Source organism: Cervus elaphus, chromosome 13 (genome assembly GCF_910594005.1).
Source record: "Cervus elaphus chromosome 13, mCerEla1.1, whole genome shotgun sequence".
Taxonomy (NCBI): domain Eukaryota; kingdom Metazoa; phylum Chordata; class Mammalia; order Artiodactyla; family Cervidae; genus Cervus; species Cervus elaphus.
The window spans coordinates 33533669-33555140 of NC_057827.1; the positions used below are offsets into that span (position 1 = coordinate 33533669).

A 21472-nucleotide genomic window follows, 5' to 3' on the forward strand; every position below is an offset into this window, starting at 1 on the left:
GTGCTGTTATTGAAACCATTTTTCTCTGCTGTACTGCAAGGTGACATTTGAGATAAAGCAGGTGATTGTATATGTGAGGGTCTGATTTGGACTCTGTTTTGTCCCTTTGGTGCATCTGTCCATAAAACAAGATGACCATAGTTTTATAAGTCATATCATGCAGTATAAGTCCTCCAGCTTCATTTTTCGTCTTATGATTTGTCTTTGCTATTCTCAGCCTTTGCATTTCTACATAAATTAATGTGTATGTACTCTATATAGAATAATTATATATTTAATATGGAATCTATATGTTAATTCCATATAAATTAATCTATAGATCAAGTGAGAGAAAATTTATATCTTCACAATATTAAATTTCCTAATCAATGAACATGACATGTTCCTTAACTCTTTCACAAATATTTTTTAATTTTCAAAGTAAGGGTCTTGAACATTATTCATTAGGTTATCTCTATGCACTTTATGTATTTTGTTATATTGTAAATAAATGATCTTAAAATGCCAGCAACAGCTGAGATATAGAAATACAGTTTATTGTTATTTATTAATCTTGTATTCTAGAACCTTTCTACATTTATTTATAAATTCTAGTAGCTTGTAGAATTTTTTAGACTTTCTAGGTCCATGATCTATAAAAAACAAAGAATGATAGTTTTATTTTTTCCTTTCCAATTGGAGTAGGGGTAGGTTCTTTTTTGTCTTGCTACATCGTGTAGGTCTTCCAGGAAATTTTTTAATTGGAGAGTTAATAGCAGATATCCTCAATTAATTTCCAATCTCAGAGGGAAATGTACTATTTCACCAGTAAATATGATATTAGCTGTAGCATTTTTGTAGATACTATAATACATATGAGATTAAGGTAGTTACCTTCCATTCCCAGTTTTCTAAGTTTTTATCTTTCATAAATAATGTTGAAAGTTATCAAATGCTTTTTCTTTACCCTTTAAAGTGATCATGTGATTTTCCTCTTTTTTTCTGTACATTGGTGGATTATATTGATTGATTTTCAAATGGTTACCCACTCGTACATTCCTGGAGTAAACCTCAAACCTCATTTAGTTATGGTATCATTGCTTTTGTGTATCACTAAATTTGATTTGCTAGGGTTTTGATTAGGATTTTGACATCTATGTTCATGAGAAATATTGATCTTTTGTTTCCTGTAATGTTCACATTAGTTTTAATATGAAGATTAGTTTAGCCTCATAAAAAAGTTGTAAAGTCTATCCTCTGTTTTTATTCTGTGGAGGAGTTTCTACAAGATTGATGTTATAACTTTTTTAAATGATTGGAAAAATTCAGTCTGGAACCACATGATCATGTGGCTGTGATTTGTGTATGTTTTAAAATTACAGACTCGATTTCTTTTAAGAGACGTTGAACTATTTAGAATCTCTGTTTCTTCTTATGTCATTTTGAAATGGTTTTGAAGAATTTGTCTATTTTATCTAAATTCTCAGATGTTTATGTTAGCTCATATTATTTTTTAAATGTCAATAGGATCTGTGATGATGGCCCTTTTTTTTCTTTTTTAAAAAATGTTTATTTATTTATTTGATTGCACCGTTTCTTAGTTGTGGTACCCAGCACCTTCAATGTTCATTGCAGTATGCGAGATCTTTTAGTTGTGGCATGTGAACTCTTAGCTATGGCATGTGGGATCTAGTTCCCGGGCCAGCATTGAACCCAGCCCCCCTACACTGGGAGCACAAGTCTTAGCCACTGGGCCATCAGGGAAGTCCTAATGGTCCCTTTTTCATTTCCAGTGTTGATGCTTTGAAATTTCCTTTGGTTTTCATTAATAATGTTGCTAGGGACATGTGAATCTTATTAATCTATTGAAGGAACCTATCTTGGTCTCTATTGGCTTTTCCTTGGTACATTTATTTCCTGTTTCATTAACCTCTACTCTTTATTTTTATTCCTTCTGTCCTTTTCATTTGGGTTAGATGTGCTGTTCTTTCTTCTGGCTTCATGAAATGGAAGTTTATATCACTGTATCTTCTTTGTCAGTATGGTATAATGTTGTAAATGCTATAAAGCCATAAATGTCTTTCTGTGCAGTGTTTTGGGCTTCCCTGATAGCTCAGTTGGTAAAAAATCCACCTGCAATGCAGGAGACCCCAGTTCGATTCCTGGGTCAGGGAGATCCACTGGAAAAGGGATAGTCTACCCACTCCAGTATTCTTGGGCTTCCCTTTTGGCTCAGCTGGTAAAGAATCCACCTGCAATACAGGAGACCTGGGTTTGATCCCTGGGTTGGGAAGATTCCCTGGAGAAAGGAAAGGCAGTATTCTGGCCTGGAGAATTCCATGGACTGTATAGTCCATGGGGTTGCAAAGAGTCGGACACAACTGAGTGACTTTCACTTTCACTGATGAGTGATCCTCATTGGGCCATTTTCACCTTGTTTTGTGCTGAGGCTGAGGTGACCACCCCAAAATGGGAATATCAGGCCAGGATCACCAGGCATCCATGGGGGAAGTATCCAATTTTGACTGGAGTCCAGTAGTGGGTTAATTGAAACTTTTCCAATGGGATGAACATGGTAGTCATGTCATGGGGGTGACAAGTCTAAAACTCCAAGGGATACTTGTTGGGTAGATGCTACCTCCCTCTGCCAGAGGTTCCAGTCAGCAAAAGCATTGATCACAGAGCCTTGGAACTCAAAGGGACACTGGGATTGTAGGGCCCCCAAAGCAGCAAATGTACTAAAGTTTGCTGGACCACTTCCAACTTAGCCTGATGGGCTGGCTCCATGTATGGGAAGCTCGTTTGCAAGTTGGAGGTCATAAAGGACCAACTAGAATGCCCAGGTGAGGCATATTGCATCTCCAACTCAGAACCTAAGTAGGGGCCCTCTTTTGGCAGTGGATTGTGATGGCTGAAGAGACTGCAGATTTCCTTGACCACCAGAGAGATTGATCATTGTGAATCCCCAACAGCATCCCAAGAAACTTGACTTCACAAGGAGGCTCTTAAATTTTGGGGGGACTTTTCAGCCACCCAACTGGCTGAGGTGTGATATCACAGAGTCCAGGCCCCGAGGCTGAGCTTCTGATGTGCAAGTCAGCAGTCATCATCTACATGGTGAAAGCTTGGACCCCGTGAATAGAGGCCTCATGTGCAACACTGACTCACACCAGGAGTAAATGGCAGGAGCATTTTCCCCATTCGCCCTTCTTGACCTGTGGCTCTTCTGATCAGGATAATACCCTTTGGCATTTATGGGATAGGATATCCATGCTGCTGCTGCTGCTGCTACGTCACTTCAGTCGTGTCGGACTCTGTACGACCCCGTAGACAGCAGCCCGCTAGGCTCTGCCATCCCTGGGATTCTCCAGGCAAGAATACTGGAGTGAGGTGCTGTTTCCTTCTCCAATGCATGTGAACTTAATTCCTATTGTACATTCAAGTACAGAAGCAGCAACAAGTCTGCACTGGATTGGACCCAGGGGCACTGCACACAGAATTCCATGAGCTTCCATTCCCCACTGTGAGCATACCCAACTCCTGTCACTTGAGCTCAGAGGCCACTTCCCCTTGTAACTGGGTAGGATGGTAACTGTGGCACCTTTCTCCAACAGAGCCATAAAAGTGTGAGCACCTCTCCTCCACAAAGTGCCCCAGCTCACTTGAACAAGTGCATGTGATCTCTGGTCCCGCCCTGGGGCAGAGAGACCTGGGCCTCATCCCTATTACCTTTCATGAAAGCAGCTAATGTTGGGGAAGAGAGGTAGGGAGGAGCCAGGAGGTACAGAGGGAGAGAGCCAGGCGCAGTTACTTTCCTATCTGAGTTCTTTTGCAGTTAAGTCAAATGAATTTCCCATGATCTGGTCCACCAGAAACCCTATATCAATTTTGGGGGCTCCTTGGAATCAAGCAGGAGGGGAGTGAGCATCAGCCCCATTTAGCCTTACTCTTACTGCTTCACCTCTAAATAGTTGTTAATCGATAAGATAGTTGGGCCCTTACTTACTGGCCCTTTGCCCATCACCTAGGTAAGAGAGTTCCCCACAGAATCCTGGGATATCTTTTTCTACCTCCTGACCTAGCCTCCTGACCCCATGTCCTGTCTCTTTGAGAAAGCCTAGTCTCTGTTGGAATCCTGTCTCCATCTTTAAAGACTGTTTAGAACTGTGAAGATCCTACTCTGTTTGCAAGCCGGTTAGTCAGCCCAACACAGGTTCATGAATGCTGGCAGAAGAAATGAGATTTCTGGGTCAGAGACAGAAGACATTATCGTTCACAGTACATGAGGCAGCATGCACTCCATGTTCATGTCAATTTCCCTTGCCCTCCAACCCCCGTAGGTGATGCAGAAGCAGGGATGGGGGGATACTGTGCACATAGTAGATTTGTATCACTGCTCAGAACCCCAGCCCCCAACATGGTCAAGTCAATTGAAAATATAACTACTAAATGTGTTATGGGCTTCCCTGGTGGCTCAGATGGTAAAGAATCTTCCTGCAATGCAGGAGACCATGGTTTGATCCTTGAGTCAGGAAGATCCCCTGGAGAAAGGAATGGCTACCCACTCTAGTATTCTTGCCTGGAGAACTTCATGGACAGAGGAGCCTAGTGGGCTACAGTTCATGTAGTTGCAAAGATTCAGACACAGTTGATTAACTAACACACACACACACAAATATGTTATACACCTATGATTTATCCTAAAATACATGTGAAGCAAAAATTGACAGACTCAAAAGAGAAATAGACACATCTAAAATCAAACTTGGAAATTTTTAATAGAATTCTCTTGATAAATGATAGAATTAATATTCAAAAAATCAGTAGGGATTAGATGAAGATAAATAAAGAACTTAACCCAATTTACATACATACAACGTGGCACCTACCAATTGCAGAATAAATACATATTCTTTTCAAGTAAGAAATTTTCCAAATTGACCACATGGTGGGCCATGAAGATTGTATCAATAAATTTCAAAGAATTTTAAATCATTCAGACACAATAAATATCTGACCTTACCATACAATGAAATATCCCTCTTTACCTTACACCTTAATAATGTTTACTTCATCCAGTATCAAACTTTACCAGCTTTACTTTTGCTTGTTTTTGAATGATATATCTTTTTCAGTCTACTTACTGTCAAATTTCTGTATCATCATATTTACAGTTTCTTTTATAAACAGCCTTTAGCTGGTTTTGAAAGCAGGCTGATAGTGTATATTTTTTATAGTGTCTTTTAATTGAAATGGGGCTTCCTGGGTGTCTCAGTGATAAAGAATGCATCTGCCAATGCAAGAGACACAGGTTCAGTCCCTGGGTCAGGAAGGTCTCCTGGAGAAGGAAATGGCAACCCAGTCTCATATTCTTGCCTGGGAAATCCCTTGGAGAGAGGAGCCTGGTGTGCTACAGTCCATAGAGTCTCAAAAAATCAGACATAACTTAGTGACTAAACAGCAGCAACAACAGCAAATTTAATTGGAATATTTAGTCCAATCACTTTTAATATAAATGCTCTTTTGGTTTAAATCTGTTATCTTGGTGTTTGTTTTTTATTGTCATATTTCTTTTTTACTCTCGTACTATTTTGAATTATTTAAGGATATTTATCATTTTGTTTTCCCTTCTAATATCTTGTTAGTCATACATTTCTTATTATTCTTTTTGTGGTTACCCTGTAGTTTACAACATGCATTTTTGAGCTATTAGAATTTATCTTAAGTTAGCACTTTTACCTCTTTCTGCTGTCGTGTATTTTTAGTTCTACATATAATTTAACTCAAAAAAGCCATTACTAGTATTGCTTTGAACAGCCAATATCTACCAATATATGCATTGCCCTTTTTGTGTGTGTATCTGTGTGTGTGTGTACCCTCCTTCCATCAAAGTCATTTTCCTTCTGTCTGGAGATCTGTCTTTAGTATTCCTTACTGTAGATCTGATGGTGATAAATTGTTTCTTTCTATTTATCTGAGGTATAGAATTCTAAGTTGGTAATAATTGCCTTTCTTCAAAACACCTTGCATAGATTATGATATTGCATTTAATCTATGCATCAATTTAGAGAGAATTCACATCTTTACTGTGTTGAGAGTCTTCCAATTTGTAAATATAGTATGTATCTCCAATTGTTTAGATCTTCCTTGATTTCTTTTATCAGCATTTTCTAGTTTTCAGCATACAAGTACTGAAGATATATCTTTCCTCGCTTCTTGAATTCATACATTTATAGGTTTTGTCTGTTTGTTTTTTGCTTGTTTGTTTAACAACATTTGGGAAATTTTCAGTAATTATTTCTTTGGATACTTTTTTCAGCTTTATCTATTTCTTCTCTCCTATGGGACTCTGATCACATGATCTTTTTTAGTTTATTTTCTGTCTATCATTCAGATTCTTTAATTTCTATGTTATACCTGGTCATTCACAGATTCTTTCTTCTCTTCATTCTGCTGTTAAACACATCCATTGAGGTTTTTTCATCAGTTGTTGCATTATTTTAGTTCAAAAATCCTCATTTGGTTTTTCTTTATACCTTCTTTTTTATTGTTGTTGAACCTTATTTTTTTTTGACTGACACCTTTCTATTTTTTTCCATATTTTTCAAGCCTATTTTAATTGTTTTTTGAAGCATTTTCATGATGCCTGCTTTAAAATTTCTGTCAGATAATTCTGTATCATCTGTGTTGGTGTTGGTTAGTTGTCTTTCCTCTTTCCATTTGAGGTCTTCCTGGTTCTTGGTGCAAATAGTTTTTAATTAAAAATTTTATATTTGGGGTATTAAGTTATACGATTCTGAATCTTATTTAAATCTTATGTTTTAGCAGACTTTCTCTAATACCATTCCATTAGGTACAATGCACCACTGATTGATAATCACCAGATAGGAATGGACATACAGGTTTTTTATTTAATTGGAGTAAGATTGCTTTACAATCTTGTGTTGGTTTTTGCTATACAACAATACAAATCAACCATAATTTTGTGTGTGTGTGTGTGTGTGTGTGTGTATCCCTTCCCTCTGAAGCTTACCACCTACACCCTCATCTTACACCTCTATGTTGTCACAGAACATTAGGCTGGGCTCCCTATGTTATATAGTAGCTTCCCACTAGCTGTCTATTTTACACATGGTAGTGTTCTTCAGTCCCATTTTTGTAGAGTTCATATATATGCATTAATATGAGATATTTGTGTTGCATGTACAGGTTTTCCAAGCTGCCTCTGCTGACACCTAATGTGGAATGAACTTCTTGGTACTGTTTGGCAGTGGTGGGGGACCTCATCACCATCCGATGGGGGTGGAAGTCCAGGCTCCCGATATGTTCTCAATTGGGGTGGGGGTGGTAGGGGTGGAATCCTCATTACCATCCAGCAGGGTTGAAGTCCTGACTCCGCACCACCTGGCAATGGGGGAGGGGTGGAGAGTGACTCATTGCAGCCTGGCAAGGATGAAGTCTCAGCTCCCCACTCTGCTGGCTGAGTGGTAGGAGGGCTACAGTTTGTTCTGCAGATACAGCTGGAATAGAGTGGCTATTTCTAAGCTGTGGTTGTCTGACTCAACTAACCCTCTCCTGATATTCTGTCTAGAGAGAGCATGATTTTTTTTTTTTTATGATTTCCATTATTTCCAGACTGTCACCTTCTCTAGCATCTAATCTGGGGTTTGTGAGCCAAAGAGGAAGCCAGGCCACTTACCACCAGGTTGAGCTCAGGTCTTGAGTTTTTTAACCAGTCTGCCTTCTCTCCACCTTTTGGTCTGCCCATACTGTTTTATACATAATGTCCAAGGGTTTTAGTTGTACTTAATAGAAACAGTAGGGGGAGAAGATGTCTACTCTGTTTTCCTGGAAACAAAAGTCTCAAGATGTGTTAATGAAATTTAATGTGACTCTACCAAAATACCTACAATGGTTTTGATGTATAAAACTAAATGTAGTCAGAGAGAAAAAGACAAATATCACATGATATCACTGATGTGTGGAATCTAAAAAAATGATAGTGAGTGAAATCGCTCAGTCGTGTCTGACTCTTTGCGACCCCATGGACTGTAGCTGACCAGGCTCCTCCATCCATGGGATTTTCCAGGCAAGAATACTAGAGGGGGTTGCCATTTCATTCTCAAAAAAAAAAAAAGATACAAAGAACTTATTTACAAAACAGAAAGAGGCCTACAGACACAGAAAAAACAAATTTATAGTTACCAAAGGGGAAATAGGGGGATAAATTAGGAGTTTGGGATGAACAAATACACATTACTATATGTAAAATAGATAATTAATAAAAACCCACTGTATAATACAGGAAAATATATTCAATATCTTGTAATAACCTATAATGGAAAGTAATCTGAAAAACAATAGGTATATGTATGTATGTATAACTGAACCACCTTGCTATATACCGGGAGCATTGTACATCAACTATACATCAATTTAAAAAATTAAATTTTAACCATACTCTCAAAGGTATGTATGCATCAACAAAGAATGACTTTTTAAATAACTTTTGGGAAGAGAAATTGTGTTCAAGGAAATTGCACAAAAATTTTATATTTTGTGTAAAATATGTTCCTAGATTCAAGGAGAGAAGGCTTTAATCTTGAATTTCTTGCTAACTGATGCAAGGATTTGGCTATTTTTTATCTTAAAAGAAAAAATATCTATATTTTGTCTGAGCATAAGTAGCCATCACGCTGGTGGCTCAGGGGTAAAAAATCCACCTGCCAGAGCAGGAGCCGCAGTAGACTCGGGTTCAATCCCTGGGTCAGGAAGATCATCTGAAGGAGGAAATGGCAACCCACTCCAGTATTCTTCCCTGGAAAATCCCATGGACAGAGAAGCCAACAGGCTACAGTCCGTGGGGTTGCAAAATTGAACACGACTGACCGACTGAGCACACACAGCCATAACCCTCCACCTTACCACTGAAGTTCTCTAGAATCCTCTAGAAAATCATCCACTGATATTAAAGCTCACTTAGCAAACATCTGTGTTTGTCCTGGGATTCTAAACATGAGCTTCTGTTCCAGGTCGCCTGAATTGGTGGTCCACCGTGTGCACGAGCTGTAAACGGCTTCTTCCTTTGGCCACGACCGGGGACGGGAACTGCCTTTTACATGCTGCCTCACTGGGTAAGCCCTGCAGTATAGACAGAGGGTGGCAGTGCCCAGGCCTGCTCTGTGCATCCTTAGAGGACAGTCTTATACTAAGTAGAGCCACGTGCATCACTGTCAACTGAAGAGATCCCTAAGGGCTGGAGGCAACAACCCCCACCCTCCTTGTCAAGCAGCTGGCAGGCTTGGTGGGGGCATAGAGCATACATGAATGAGAAAAGATCTGTCCTGATAGAAGGAGGCCTGAGCAGACCTGCACGGATGGGCAGCAGACATCGGGGTCTAGAGCAATCAAAGAGGACTTCCTGGAGGAGCTGAGATTTTCCTGAGGCTTGAAGAACTTGAAAGAGTATAAATAGGGCCTTCCAGGCAGGGAGAACACATGGATAAAGTGGAAAGGCAGGAATTAACAGGGTGTTTGGGATCAGGGCTGAGCCCTGTTGAGCTTGAGCAGAAAGTCGGGGGCGGGGGCAGTGCGTGAGGCTGGGTAGATCTGGAGCCACCACACTGACTGCAGCTGGTGCACTTAGACTGACAAAAAGACAGACATGGGTAAGTAATACGGAGGTCAGCACAGTCAGAATATACTGCAGAGAGGTCAGCAAACTCTTCCAACAGAGATGTGACCTTCCTGGTTGCAAAAAGCGACACCAGCAAGTGCACAGGTGTGGGTGGCAATGTTTGGATGACAGAAGGTCACAGTACACTTTCTGGAAGATCATGTAACCCCTCTGGACCCAGGCTTACATACACATGCAGGACTGGATTTGTGCCAAGGACCCCAGCATCAGAGCTGGTGGTGCCTTATTACTCCTGCAGTCTGAGGACCCTCTCCAGGGATGGGCCCCTCCAACAAGAATATGGTCCTTGTTGGTCAAACTCACCTCCCCAAGTAAATATGACCTTAACTCAGTGCTGTGACCCGGAGCAAGGATGCCCCAGACCTCACTTCAGACCTGTAGTGAGAGGTCTGTTCTATAAGAGGTGGGCTGAGCTGAACCCGAAAAGTTTTCGAGGGAAATGCAGGGCATCTGGGATGGGCCCCGAGATACCCAGAGGAGGATGGAGCCCAAGTGCAAAGGAAACATTCCATGTTTCTTAGGCTTGACAAAGGGTGATAGGGAAAACAGGGGCACGCACCCACCTGCCCCCTTTCTGTTTCAATATTCATTCATTCCTGTCTGTTGACTCCCCATTCAGCATAGTAAGATAACAATCAACAATTCCACTGCCCAGCGATGTCTGCTTTTAATATTTTGGTATACTGTCTTCCACACTTTTGTTTATACTTTCAGTGAAGTTAGGATCTCACAGTGTTCACAGTTTGGAATCCAATATTTTCCCCTTAAAATTGTAAATTGAATTTTTCACGCTATTCTTCAAAAACACGTTTTGCAAGTTGTGTCTTATTCCATCATAAAATATTCAGTATCCCTCTCTTATGGAACTTATTTCACCTTATTCCGTATCAAACCTAGAGAAAAATTACAAAAGAAGACATCTCTCCTCTTTGCAAAGTCTCAACCACAGGGATGCCTTTGTCCTTCTAACACTCAATGTACACAGGCACTGCCCCCATCATGACCATAGGTGGACAAGGCCCCAAGCCAAATGGTCACATGCCACTGTGGTCCTGACTGATGGCAGGTGTTTCACGGTAAGCACAGTAGCCCCCCAGTTCTGCCTGGGAGGAGAAAGCCTCCTGCAGGTGGCCCTTGCTCTATCTGTGAGAGAGGCTGGGCCGAGACTGAACCTGGGGCTCACAGCCAGTTGATTCTTTTCTCCCACTACTTTGTTTCCCCTTGGTACTCAAATTGTTAAACTATTTACAAGCAAGTCTGCTCAAAGTGGCCATTTGACACTCACCAGCAGTGCTTACCAGACCTGCTGGCCAGCCCTAGCATTGACCTAGGGTGTGGGCACATGTAGAAATGACAGTAATCCTGGGGTCAGGCTTGTGGGCAAACATGTGTGGGACAAGGAGATTCTCTCTGCACAAGAGACCCAGACAAGGAGCCATGATGAGTACACTGACCCAGGACTTGCCCTGCCTGGGAGGAGGCTGCAGGCAGGTCGGAGGGATGAGAAAGCTCAGCTCGGCCTGTTCATAAAAGGAGCATTGATGGCCGTCTCCCGCCGTCTGTAGAAAAAGACTACCGGAAAGCCCGCGGCAGCCCCCTGTTATCACGTCTTTGCACAAAAGAATGCACGGCCAGCCTGAGCCTTTGATCATCAGTCAGTGTGGGTTGCTGCTCTCTGAAAGCTCTCCAGAGGGTCCCAGCTCACTCCAAAGCCCACTTTTCCATTCTCCACCTCGCCCCTTCCATCCCAACTGCAGATACCTTCCCCTCCTTAGGACGCCACGTGGGCCCCCTCGGGGTTGGCCCTGACCTTTTCCTCCACCTGGGATGGTGACTCAACCCTGTCCCTCTCCGCTCATGTCTTTGCCCCAGTGTCTCCACTCACGCTGTGACCAAACCACCCGGCACTCTGTCCTCTTAGCCTGCTTCATCTCCCCTTACATTGCCCCTGCCTGCAACAAAGGATGTCACATGTTAATTCGATGGTTGCCTCCCCTACCTTCCCCTCAGTGTGGAATTTTAGGGGAGATTTTAGGAATTTTGTCTGTCCTAGTTGCTTCTGTGGGTATTCCCATCACTTAGAATGGTGTGCCTCACCCCTACTGTGAAATAAGTATGGAATTAATAGTATTCAGTTAAACAAATGAATTTACGAATGAATGTATGAATTTCCCTAGTCTCTCCCTATAGCCAGAGCTGCATCTCTCATGGCGCTTCTTCCACTGACTGGGTTTCTTGGCCACTTCTGAGCTTCCCCAAGGATGTAGTCAGAGATGCTGGTTTGTCTTATGATACCTGGGCCAGGTGAGGCACTTCCCTCAGAAGCAAGTGCTCTCCCAGGGCCCAGATGTGTGCAGAGATGCCTCAGGGCTACAGACATTGGATGCAGCAGACCCTTGATGAAACTGGGGTCTGACTGCCGTCCTGGCTTGGGGCCCTACATGAGGACACATCATCCGCTGTCCCCACAGGCTGTCTCCCACTCAAACACAAGGTCAGAACCACAAACATTACATCCCTCAGAACAAACCTTGAGAGGTTGAGGGCAGCCTACAAAGGGCCCCGAGACTTAGTGAAATAGCTCTTGTTTTAAGAAGGCGCCATGCTCATTCATTCAGTGCCTGCATCAGCAGGAAGCATCAGGAGGGAGGGCAGAGGGCAGATGCTTGCTAATTGTGAGAACTGAATATCTGTCATTATGGCATTATCTGCTCTCACAGCTATGAGGGCCAGGACTGGTAGGTGGTGGCAGTCTCAATTCCTCCTGTTTTGCCCCTTCCTCACATATTTTCTTGTGGCTCAGATGGTAAAGAATCTACCTGCAGTTCAGGGGACCTGAGTTTGACCCTGGGGTCAGGAAGATCCCCTGGAGAAGTCTTCTTGCCTGGAGAATTCCATGGACAGAGGAGCCTGGCGGGTTACAGTCCGTGGGGTCTCAAAGAGTCGGACACAACTGAGCAACTAACACGCTCACTTTACTTTCACATCTTTCCTCTCTCCTCTACTCCTCACGGGCCTCCTGCCTGCAGGAATGTGGGGGTTTCATGACCGGGACCTGGTTTTGCGGAAAGCTCTCTACACCATGATGAGGACAGGGGCTGAGAGGGAGGCCCTGAAGCGAAGGTGGAGGTGGCAGCAGACACAGCAGAACAAGGAGGTGGGTACCTGTCAGCATGGCAGAGCCGGGACCGTGCCGGGCGCAGCCAAGGCCAAGATGGGGTCCTATTTGGGGCCCCAATATCAAGTCTGTCTTATGAGATGAGGCAGCAATGGCTCCATCCCCTACTCAAACCCACTAAAGAGGAACCCATTCCAACAGTCAGCCCCTGCCCACAGCGACCAGACATCCACTCCCCTCACCTGTCCTGGTATAATTATGAAGACCACCTACCCTCACGCACAAGGCTGTCCCAACCTGAACGGTGAGTTAGATAGTCACCTGTGAGTCTCTGCTGGTGCGGCCACTGATTGGCCCTGGCATGGCCCCAGCCCAGGGTGTGTGCTCAGTCCAAAGAGAATGCTTATCCCAGAACCTTGGTGAGCACTGGCCCTTTGCTGGCGTGGAAGCCCTTGAAGATGGGTCTGCCCGGGTCCCCGCACACATGTCAGTGGTCGGCACCCAGTCCAGTACATGTGCAGGTTGCATTCGGTCGCTCTAGCCCCTGAGAATAACCACTGTTGCTGAGTGGACTTCCGACAGCATAGAGGTTGGAGATTGGGGGTTCTGAACAAATTCTGTCCAGAGCAAATGCTGACGGTCCTTGGCCACTAACAGGTGCCCACCCCAGGGGCTGACCAAGTCGGGAAGTTGGGCTCTCAGCCAGACTGATGTGGGTGCAGGTGTGAAGAGGTGGACGCCACCTCCTAACCCCACCCCACTTTGTGCCAGTCAGGGCTGGTGTACACGGAGGAGGAGTGGGAGCGGGAATGGACGGAGCTGCTGAAGCTGGCCTCCAGCGAGCCACGCACACACTTCAGCAAGAACGGCGGCTCAGGTGGGGGGTAAGTGCTGCCCCAGCCCTCCCTCTGATGGCTTGGGAAGTGATGGGGGGGTTGTGGGACCCCCAGGCTGGGGACGACACAAGGAGGACTCCTGCCTTAAGATCTTAGATTCTACCAAGGATGCAGGGCAGGTGGTAGGGGATGACAGGACCCTGCCGGATGTTTGGAAGAAAGTGTACACAGTCACCATGTGCATCTCATGAACTCAAGCATGCCCCCTGCATTGCAGAGAGGGACTCACTGTCCAGCCAGCCTGGGGAGGGCCCAAGCTGCCCACACACTCACCTGGCTCTGAAGCTTCAGGCTGCTGCTGGAATCCTAACCACTAGACCACCAGGCAACGGTGGTGGTCTTTTAAAGTAACCTCTATGAAACTTGGGCCAGCAGGGTTCCGGGAGCAGGTAAGCATCATGCTGGAGCCTGGCCCCGTGGTGAGTGACATGTACAGCACCACTCCTGCCCAGATCCGGGCCCTCCAGCCCCAGAACAGATGGGAACAGACCCTGCACTGCTGCTCCCAGCATGGACAGTGGCCCAGCAGTTTTTCCCAGAAAGAACCAGGTGAAGCACCTGAAGAAGTCTGAAGGGAGCAAAGGTCAGACTCAAGGATGCACTTGACCAACTTCCTGCCTTCTTCCCGCAAGACTCACAGTACCCAATTCCAAGGCTCACTGGCAGAGCCCCAGCAGGAGACCCTGGACAGGGAGGCATGTCCACGACTCACTCAGAGAGAAGGATGGAGACCAGGTTGGGGTCCAGACAGGGCGAACCACCAGCCAGAGAGCCATCATGGATAGGCTGTTTAGAATTGGTGACCACAGGGAGGACCCTCTCCGAGACCCTAGGAAGGCAAGACCAGCATGAGCTCTCTGCCGAGTTCAGATGCGTGAGAAAGACTGAATGGTAACTGTACCAGTAGTTACAGATGCAGCGAGAACTGTGAGCGCCGAGGCCAGGCAGAGGTGGGGGCTTCCGTACAGGCACACTCAGAGCCACAGAAGCCATTCTTTCTCATCCTCCTACTCGCAAATCACAACATGTCTGTTTCTTGTGGCTGAAGCAAGAGAAATCAGACATTCTGTGCTACTTACTGCACCTCCAGAGACCTGTGAAGTGCTACCTCCTGTGAAGTGCTACCTCCAAAAGGACTGGTGCTGGAGCTTGCAGTCCCCTCCGGCAAAGGTGAACTCAGCTTGCCCATCACCAGAGCTGCTAGTGGGGCCATGGGTAAGAGGGCTGGTCCCCAGAAGGAAAAGGAAGACATGGAAGAGAGAGGAAAATAACTCCACTCCAAGTCATGCGGGTCTGCATTGGAAACCAGTGTTGGAGTGAAGTTGCCCATCACCACCTGGCACATGCAGCCCCGACCCCCACTATGGACACTGGGGGAAGAGGGTGTGCGTGCAATGGGAGGAATCGATTACTTGTTATAAAACTGGTAAAATCTATGAAAGCAGTTAGTGACAGCCTCTGGGTGCTTCATTTGGTTTAATGGCAACTGAGAACTAAGAAAGGGGTCTTCCTGGTGGACTCCAACCAGATGCCCAGACTCAGATGTCACGGATTAAGAGTCCCAGACTGGGTGTGTGATCTTAGGCATGTCTCCCAAGCTCCTGGAGCATCTTTGTTGTTCAGATGTTGAGTGCATTTGGTAGTAAGGTCCCTGCTGGGCTGTATCGGTTTTTCATGGTGGTGAAGTAAACCACACCAAAACTGGATGGCTTAATACAGAGACACTGGATTTGTTCCTATTCTGGGGTCAGCATTCTGGTCTGGAGTTTTCCGGAGCCTCTTCTGGGGCTGCAGCATCTGGCAGTGTTAGTCTGAGTGGCTCAGGACCATCCAAGATGGCCTGATTCACAACTCTGGCTCTTGCTGAGCCTCTGTCCAGATTTCATCCTTGAGAAGGCTCAGGCCCCTTACAGTATGGATCAGGGCAGGAAGAGGGGGCAGCCCCCATTGTGGAGGTTCAGCTCAAGCCTCTGCTTGCATCACCTTTACTAATGTCCCATGGAAACACTGGCCAAAGCAAGTCCCATGGCTGAGCCAGCCTCTGGGCAGATAGACTCCATCCTTAATAAAAGGAGGGGCAAAGTCACATTGCAAAGGGACAAATACACAGTAAGAAGGCTCTGTGGCCATCAGAGCAGTTGGCCACATTCTCTAATTCTGTTGGCACTGGGCAGTGAAATCATGGGTTTGAAAGTGGAAAGAAGCTTTTATGACTATAGACATGATGTTTACTAAGACATTGTCACACTCAGCCTGTGAGTTGGCATGCCTGCTGCCTATATGGTATATCATAAAGGCCTATCCCAAATACCTGAAACGTACGGTTTCCCTGACTTTCCATGGTTCTCTCACTGCATGGTATAGTGGTTATGACACTCACACTGGCTCATCTGAGTGTCTGATATTACTCCTGTGAGTCTTGAAAACACTGGAGCCTCGGGGGCTTTCAGGAGTCTCTGAATGTAGAGCAAATCCCTTCCATGAGTTTATATGTCCCATGAGTTTATATATACTCTGACCTCCAGACCCTAGACCTATAGGAATGGAACATAAAAATAGCTTATTGAATTATGCTGGGCAGTGAGGATTGGAGAAAGGAAGCCATGAACCTCTGCTGGGCACCTACCTGCCTTACATACTACCTAAATGCCACCGCCCTACACACTTTATCTGCGCTTTATAAATTAGGCATCACCCTCCTTTATATGTTAAAGAACTAATGTTCTCAGAGATTAATTGACTTACCTCTGGTTTGTAACCGGTGGAGCTAGGATGCAGACCAAGACCTGTCTGAGTCCAGCACCCTACAGTTTGCCAGAGAATACGCTATGACAAGTTTTATAGCTTCTTAAGAAAAAGTGCACTGCAGATAGAATTTTTTGAGTCCTTGCATATCTGAATTTCTTTTTATTCTGTCTCACCCTTGATGGATAGTTTGGGTATAAATTCTCTTTAAATTCATGATATGAATGATGTCATGAAGGGTGTTAAATCACACAGAAAGCTATCAACTTCCTGGCACTCAGTCAAAGTTGGCTAATTTGAAGTAAAACAATTATATGAAATCCAAAGACTAAATATGTTCAACCAATTTCTTATTCCACCTTTACAGACTCTGAAAAAGATTTATTCATTAACTCAACATGTATTAATTGCCTGAGGCATGCTGTGCATTTTCAAACACACTATCTCATTTTGTCATCACTGTAACCCTGTGAGATAAAGGTTATAATTCTTATTTAAAGTATGAAGAAATTTGGATTCAGGATAAAAATTATTTGCCTGGGGTAATCTACTGAGTGGAAGAGCTATAGTTCAAATTCAGGTGTCCTCCCAGGTCTCCTGGTCCCTGATTTTCCTCCTATGCCTTAGCTCAAAAGCCTCTTTCTGTTCTTATAGAGAATTGGATTCTTGCTCTTTTCTGTGAGTGATAGAATGAGGCCTCTTTGTTTTCTAGTCCAATTCCAGGGTTTGTGTCAGGGGAGTATCATTTCAGATCTCAGCCTTTGTTAACAACAGACTAATAAACCTTTGCCATCAGGTGTCTTTCTGCATGAATGTACAGAAAGGTATTTTCCAACTCAGTCTCCCTGGGTCTCCCTTTTCCTCCTCTGCTAAATACTGAAAACCTTTGTAAGCATTAGTTCTATGATAAATTAATGAGAGGAATTACTTTAAATTTTCAAGCAATTTTCAACAACCACTATGCTCTTTGGAGGCAGGGAATAAACCAGGACCCTCTCAGTTTGAAGAATACCCTGTAAACCCCATTAGGGAAATGAAAATTAAAACCACTACATACCTATAAGAAAGTCAGAAAAAATATATATACTGGCAATACCAGGTGCTGGTGAGAGGGCAAAGCAAATTTTACATCACATTGTTGGTGATATAAAAATGACACAACCACTCTGGAATACAATTTGACAGATTCTTATAAATTTAAAAACACATTTGCCATGTGACCCAGCAGTCCTATTCCTGAGTATTTACCCTAGACCACTGGTTCTCAACCAGGAATAATTTTGCCCCCAGGGGACATTTGGCTAGATTTAGGGATATTTTGATGGTCACAACTGGAATGTAGTCTGAATACTGCTAGAATCTAATGGGTAGAAGCCAGGGATGCTGCTAAGCCTTCTAACGTGCACCAGACAGCCCCCCAAACAAAGAAATAGCTAGTCCAAAATTTCAGTAGTGTCAAGATTGAGAAAATCTGCCCCCAAAGAAATGAAAATGTGTGTTCACACAAAGTTCTGTGTAAAATGTTTATAGAGGTTCCATTCATAATTGCCCAAAACTTGAAACAACTCAAATGTCCTTTGATAAAAAAAAATTGGAGTACATCAATATCATGAAATACTATTCAGGAATTAAAAACAAACTACTGATGTATGCAATAACTTGCATGAAAGGATCAGGTCTCAAAAAGTTACTGTATTGTATGTATGGTTTCATTTATATGACATTATCCAAAAGGCAAAAATATAATGATGGAGAACAGATCAGGGTTTCATTTATTTAGAATGAATGTCTGACTTTCCAATATCATTTCTTGAAAAGACTATTCTTTCATCATTGAATTGCTTTTATATTTTTCAGATACCTATAGGCAGCAGCATAGGCAATATTTATGTGAGTTTGGGAGATTTATGTTGGGTGGAAGATTCTGTATTATGTTCCATTGAAATATGCACCTGTCCTTTTGACAGTGTCACTTTATAATAAGTCTTAAAATTAGGTAGCATCACTCCTCCAACTTTATTCTCCTTTTTCAATATTTCTGGTCTTTTTTTTTTTGCTTTCCCATACAGATTTATAGAATCAGCTTATCTATATCTGAAAAATATTCTGCCAGAATTTTTATTGGTATTACATGAAGTCTATACATCAATTGGAGGATTGAAATTTTTAAAATGTTGAGTGTACATACACATCTTTTTCCATGTATTAGGTAGACACAGTATGCTTCTTCATATATTTAAATCTTCTTTGATTTGTTTTATTAACATTTTATAATTTCCAGCATAAAAGTTCTATACATGTTTAATTAGATATATACTGAATATTTCATTTGAAGCTATTGTAAATGATTGTGTGTGTGCGCACGCACACGCGCATGCACACACATGCACGTGTGTATGTGTTTTCATTTGGGTCTGCAATTATTCGTTGCTAGTTACTGATGTTTGTGACTTTGTAGTCTGTGATGTTACTAAACTCATGTATCAGTGCTAAGAGATTTTTAGATTCCTTGGGATTTTCTACACAGATATTCATATAATCAGTGAGTAGGGATAGGTTTATTTCTTCCTCTCTAATCTCTATGCCTTTTATTTCTTTTTCTTATTGCACTAACTAGAATTTCTAGTATGATGTTGAGCAGACATGGTGAGAGAGGAAACTCTTTCCTGGTTATCACTCTTAGTCAGAAATCTTTCCTCAGTAAGATATTTGTTACAGATTTTTAGTAGGTATCTTTTATCAGATTGAGGAAGTTTCCTTGTATTTTTTTGTTGAGAATTTCTATCATTAATGAATGTTGAATTTTATCAAATACATTTCTATATCAGTTAATATGATCATGTGGATTTTTTTCTTCTTTAGACATTAATATGGTAGGTTATGTTAGATGATATTTGAATATTGAACCAGGGATTTCATTGCAGGGAATCATTGCATTCCAGGGTTTAATTCCACTTTCTGTTGGTGTATTAAAAGTTTTTCTTTTGTTATTTCAATTTGGCAATATTATATTGAGAATTTTTGTATCTGTTGCCATGGAGGTTATTGAATATAGTTTTCTGTTTATATACTACTGTCTTTGTCTAGTTTTGGTGTCAGTGTAATGATAGTCTCATAAACAAGTTGGAGACAATTATCTCTCCTTTAGGGCTTCCCAGTAGCTCTAGTGGTAAAAGAATCCACCTGCCAATGAAGGAGACCTAAGAGATGCAGGTTCAGTCCCTGGGTTGGAAAGATCCCTGGGAGAAAGGAATGGCACCCCATTCCAGTATTCTTGTCTGGAAAGTTCTATGGGCAGAGGAGCCTGGTGGGCTATAGTCCATGGGATCGCAAGGAGTCGGACATGACTAAGCATGCATGTGTGCATGCATGCGTGCACATACACACACACACGCACACACACACACACACACCCCTCTATTTTTTCCAGTAAATTGTATATAATTGGTGATATTTTTTCTTTAAATGTTTGGGAGATTCACAAAATCTATACATTCATCTGCAATCAGATACTGCCTTTTCAGAAGGGTTTTAACTATAAATTCAGCTTCTTTAACAGTTATAGAAAATAGAAATAAGTAGTTTTGGGTAGCTTGTTGTTTTGAGAAATTGTTCCATTTCATCAAAGTTGTTGAATTTACGTACATAGTATTGTTTATAATTTTCCCTTTTGTAACTTAATACTTCAGGGGAACTTTAGTGATATGCCCTTTCTTTTCAGATTCAGCAGTTAGCATCTTTTCTTCTTTCTCTCTCTTTCTTTTTTTTTTTTTGATCAGCATTGTTAAAGTTCTGTCAATTTTATTGATCATTTAAAAGAACCAATTTCGACTTAATTGGTTGTCCCTGTTGATTTTTAGATTTAAATTTCGTTGATTTCTGTTCTTACCTTTAGAGTTTGTGCTCATTTTGTTTGCTTTAGGTATATTTTGCACTGATTTTTCTACTTTATTCAGGTGAAAGCTTAGATTATTGATCTGAGATTTTTTTTTTGTAATATATGTATTTGGGGGCTATAAATTTCCCTCTAAGAGCTGCTTAGCTGCGTATAACAAATGTTGATATGTTGCATTTTTATTTTCATTGTTTAAAATATTTTCTAATTTCCCTTGAGATTTTCTCTTTGACTACTGAATTATTTAAAAGTCTGTTATGTAACATGTTTTGTTGTCTTTCTTTACTAATTCTGGTTTAATTGCATTATGATCTGGGAACACAATTGGTATGATTAAAATTATTTAAAATGCCTTCAGTTTTGTGAAGGAGTGAACGTATTGTCTGTCTTTGTGAATATTCCCTGTGCATTTTAAAAAGATGTGTATTCTGTACTTATTGGATAAAGTGTTCTGTTGATGTCAGTTAGATCCAATTGATTGATGGTTTTGTTCAGATTTTCTATACCCTTCCTGATTTTCTGTCTACTTGTTCTTTCAGCTACTGAGAGAGAAGTTTAGAGCCCTGCAATTATACTTACAGCTGTTTCTATTTCTCTTTTCAGTTTTGTCAGTTTTTTCTTCTAAGTATTTTGAAGTCTTACTGTTAAATCCACATTCATTTAGGACTATTCCACCTTCTTTCTGAATTTATCCACCTTCTTTCTGAATTTATCCTTTGATCATTGTATAATATCTCTCTTTATCTGGGGAAGTTTTCTTTGGTCTGAAGTCTACTTTGCCTGATATTGATAAAGCTTCTTGAAATTGATCTTGATTAAAATTTTCATGATCTGTAATTTTCCATCCTTTTATCTTTAACCTACCTATATCATTATATTTGAAGTGAGTTTCTTTAACACAGCAAATAGGTATTATTGATTCTAACAATTTCTGTCTATTAACTGCTAAATTTATATAATCTGAATTTAATGTAATTGTTGATCTGTTTGAATTTTGGTCTCCTGTTTTATTATTTGCTTTTTGCTTTTGTGTTTTTTGTTCCTCTGTTCCCCTTTCCTTGTTTCAGTTATTTGAATTTTTAAGATTCTATTTTAATTTAATTTTTATGATTTTAACATCTTTTCATAGAGTTTTTAAGTGG

The 21472-nt window shown here is 42.0% G+C and overlaps 1 protein-coding gene across 4 annotated transcripts in view; it reads left to right on the forward strand.

The window, feature by feature from the left end:
• Nucleotides 1-21472, forward strand: part of OTUD7A (OTU deubiquitinase 7A) — a 380724-nt gene that overhangs the window by 315374 nt on the left and 43878 nt on the right. For all 4 annotated transcript variants that reach the window (XM_043922484.1, XM_043922486.1, XM_043922483.1 and 1 more), the window contains 3 exons: nucleotides 9012-9113; nucleotides 12706-12833; nucleotides 13566-13678. In XM_043922484.1, coding sequence (XP_043778419.1) covers nucleotides 9012-9113; nucleotides 12706-12833; nucleotides 13566-13678 — 343 coding nt within the window. The remainder of the gene's footprint in view (nucleotides 1-9011; nucleotides 9114-12705; nucleotides 12834-13565; nucleotides 13679-21472) is intronic.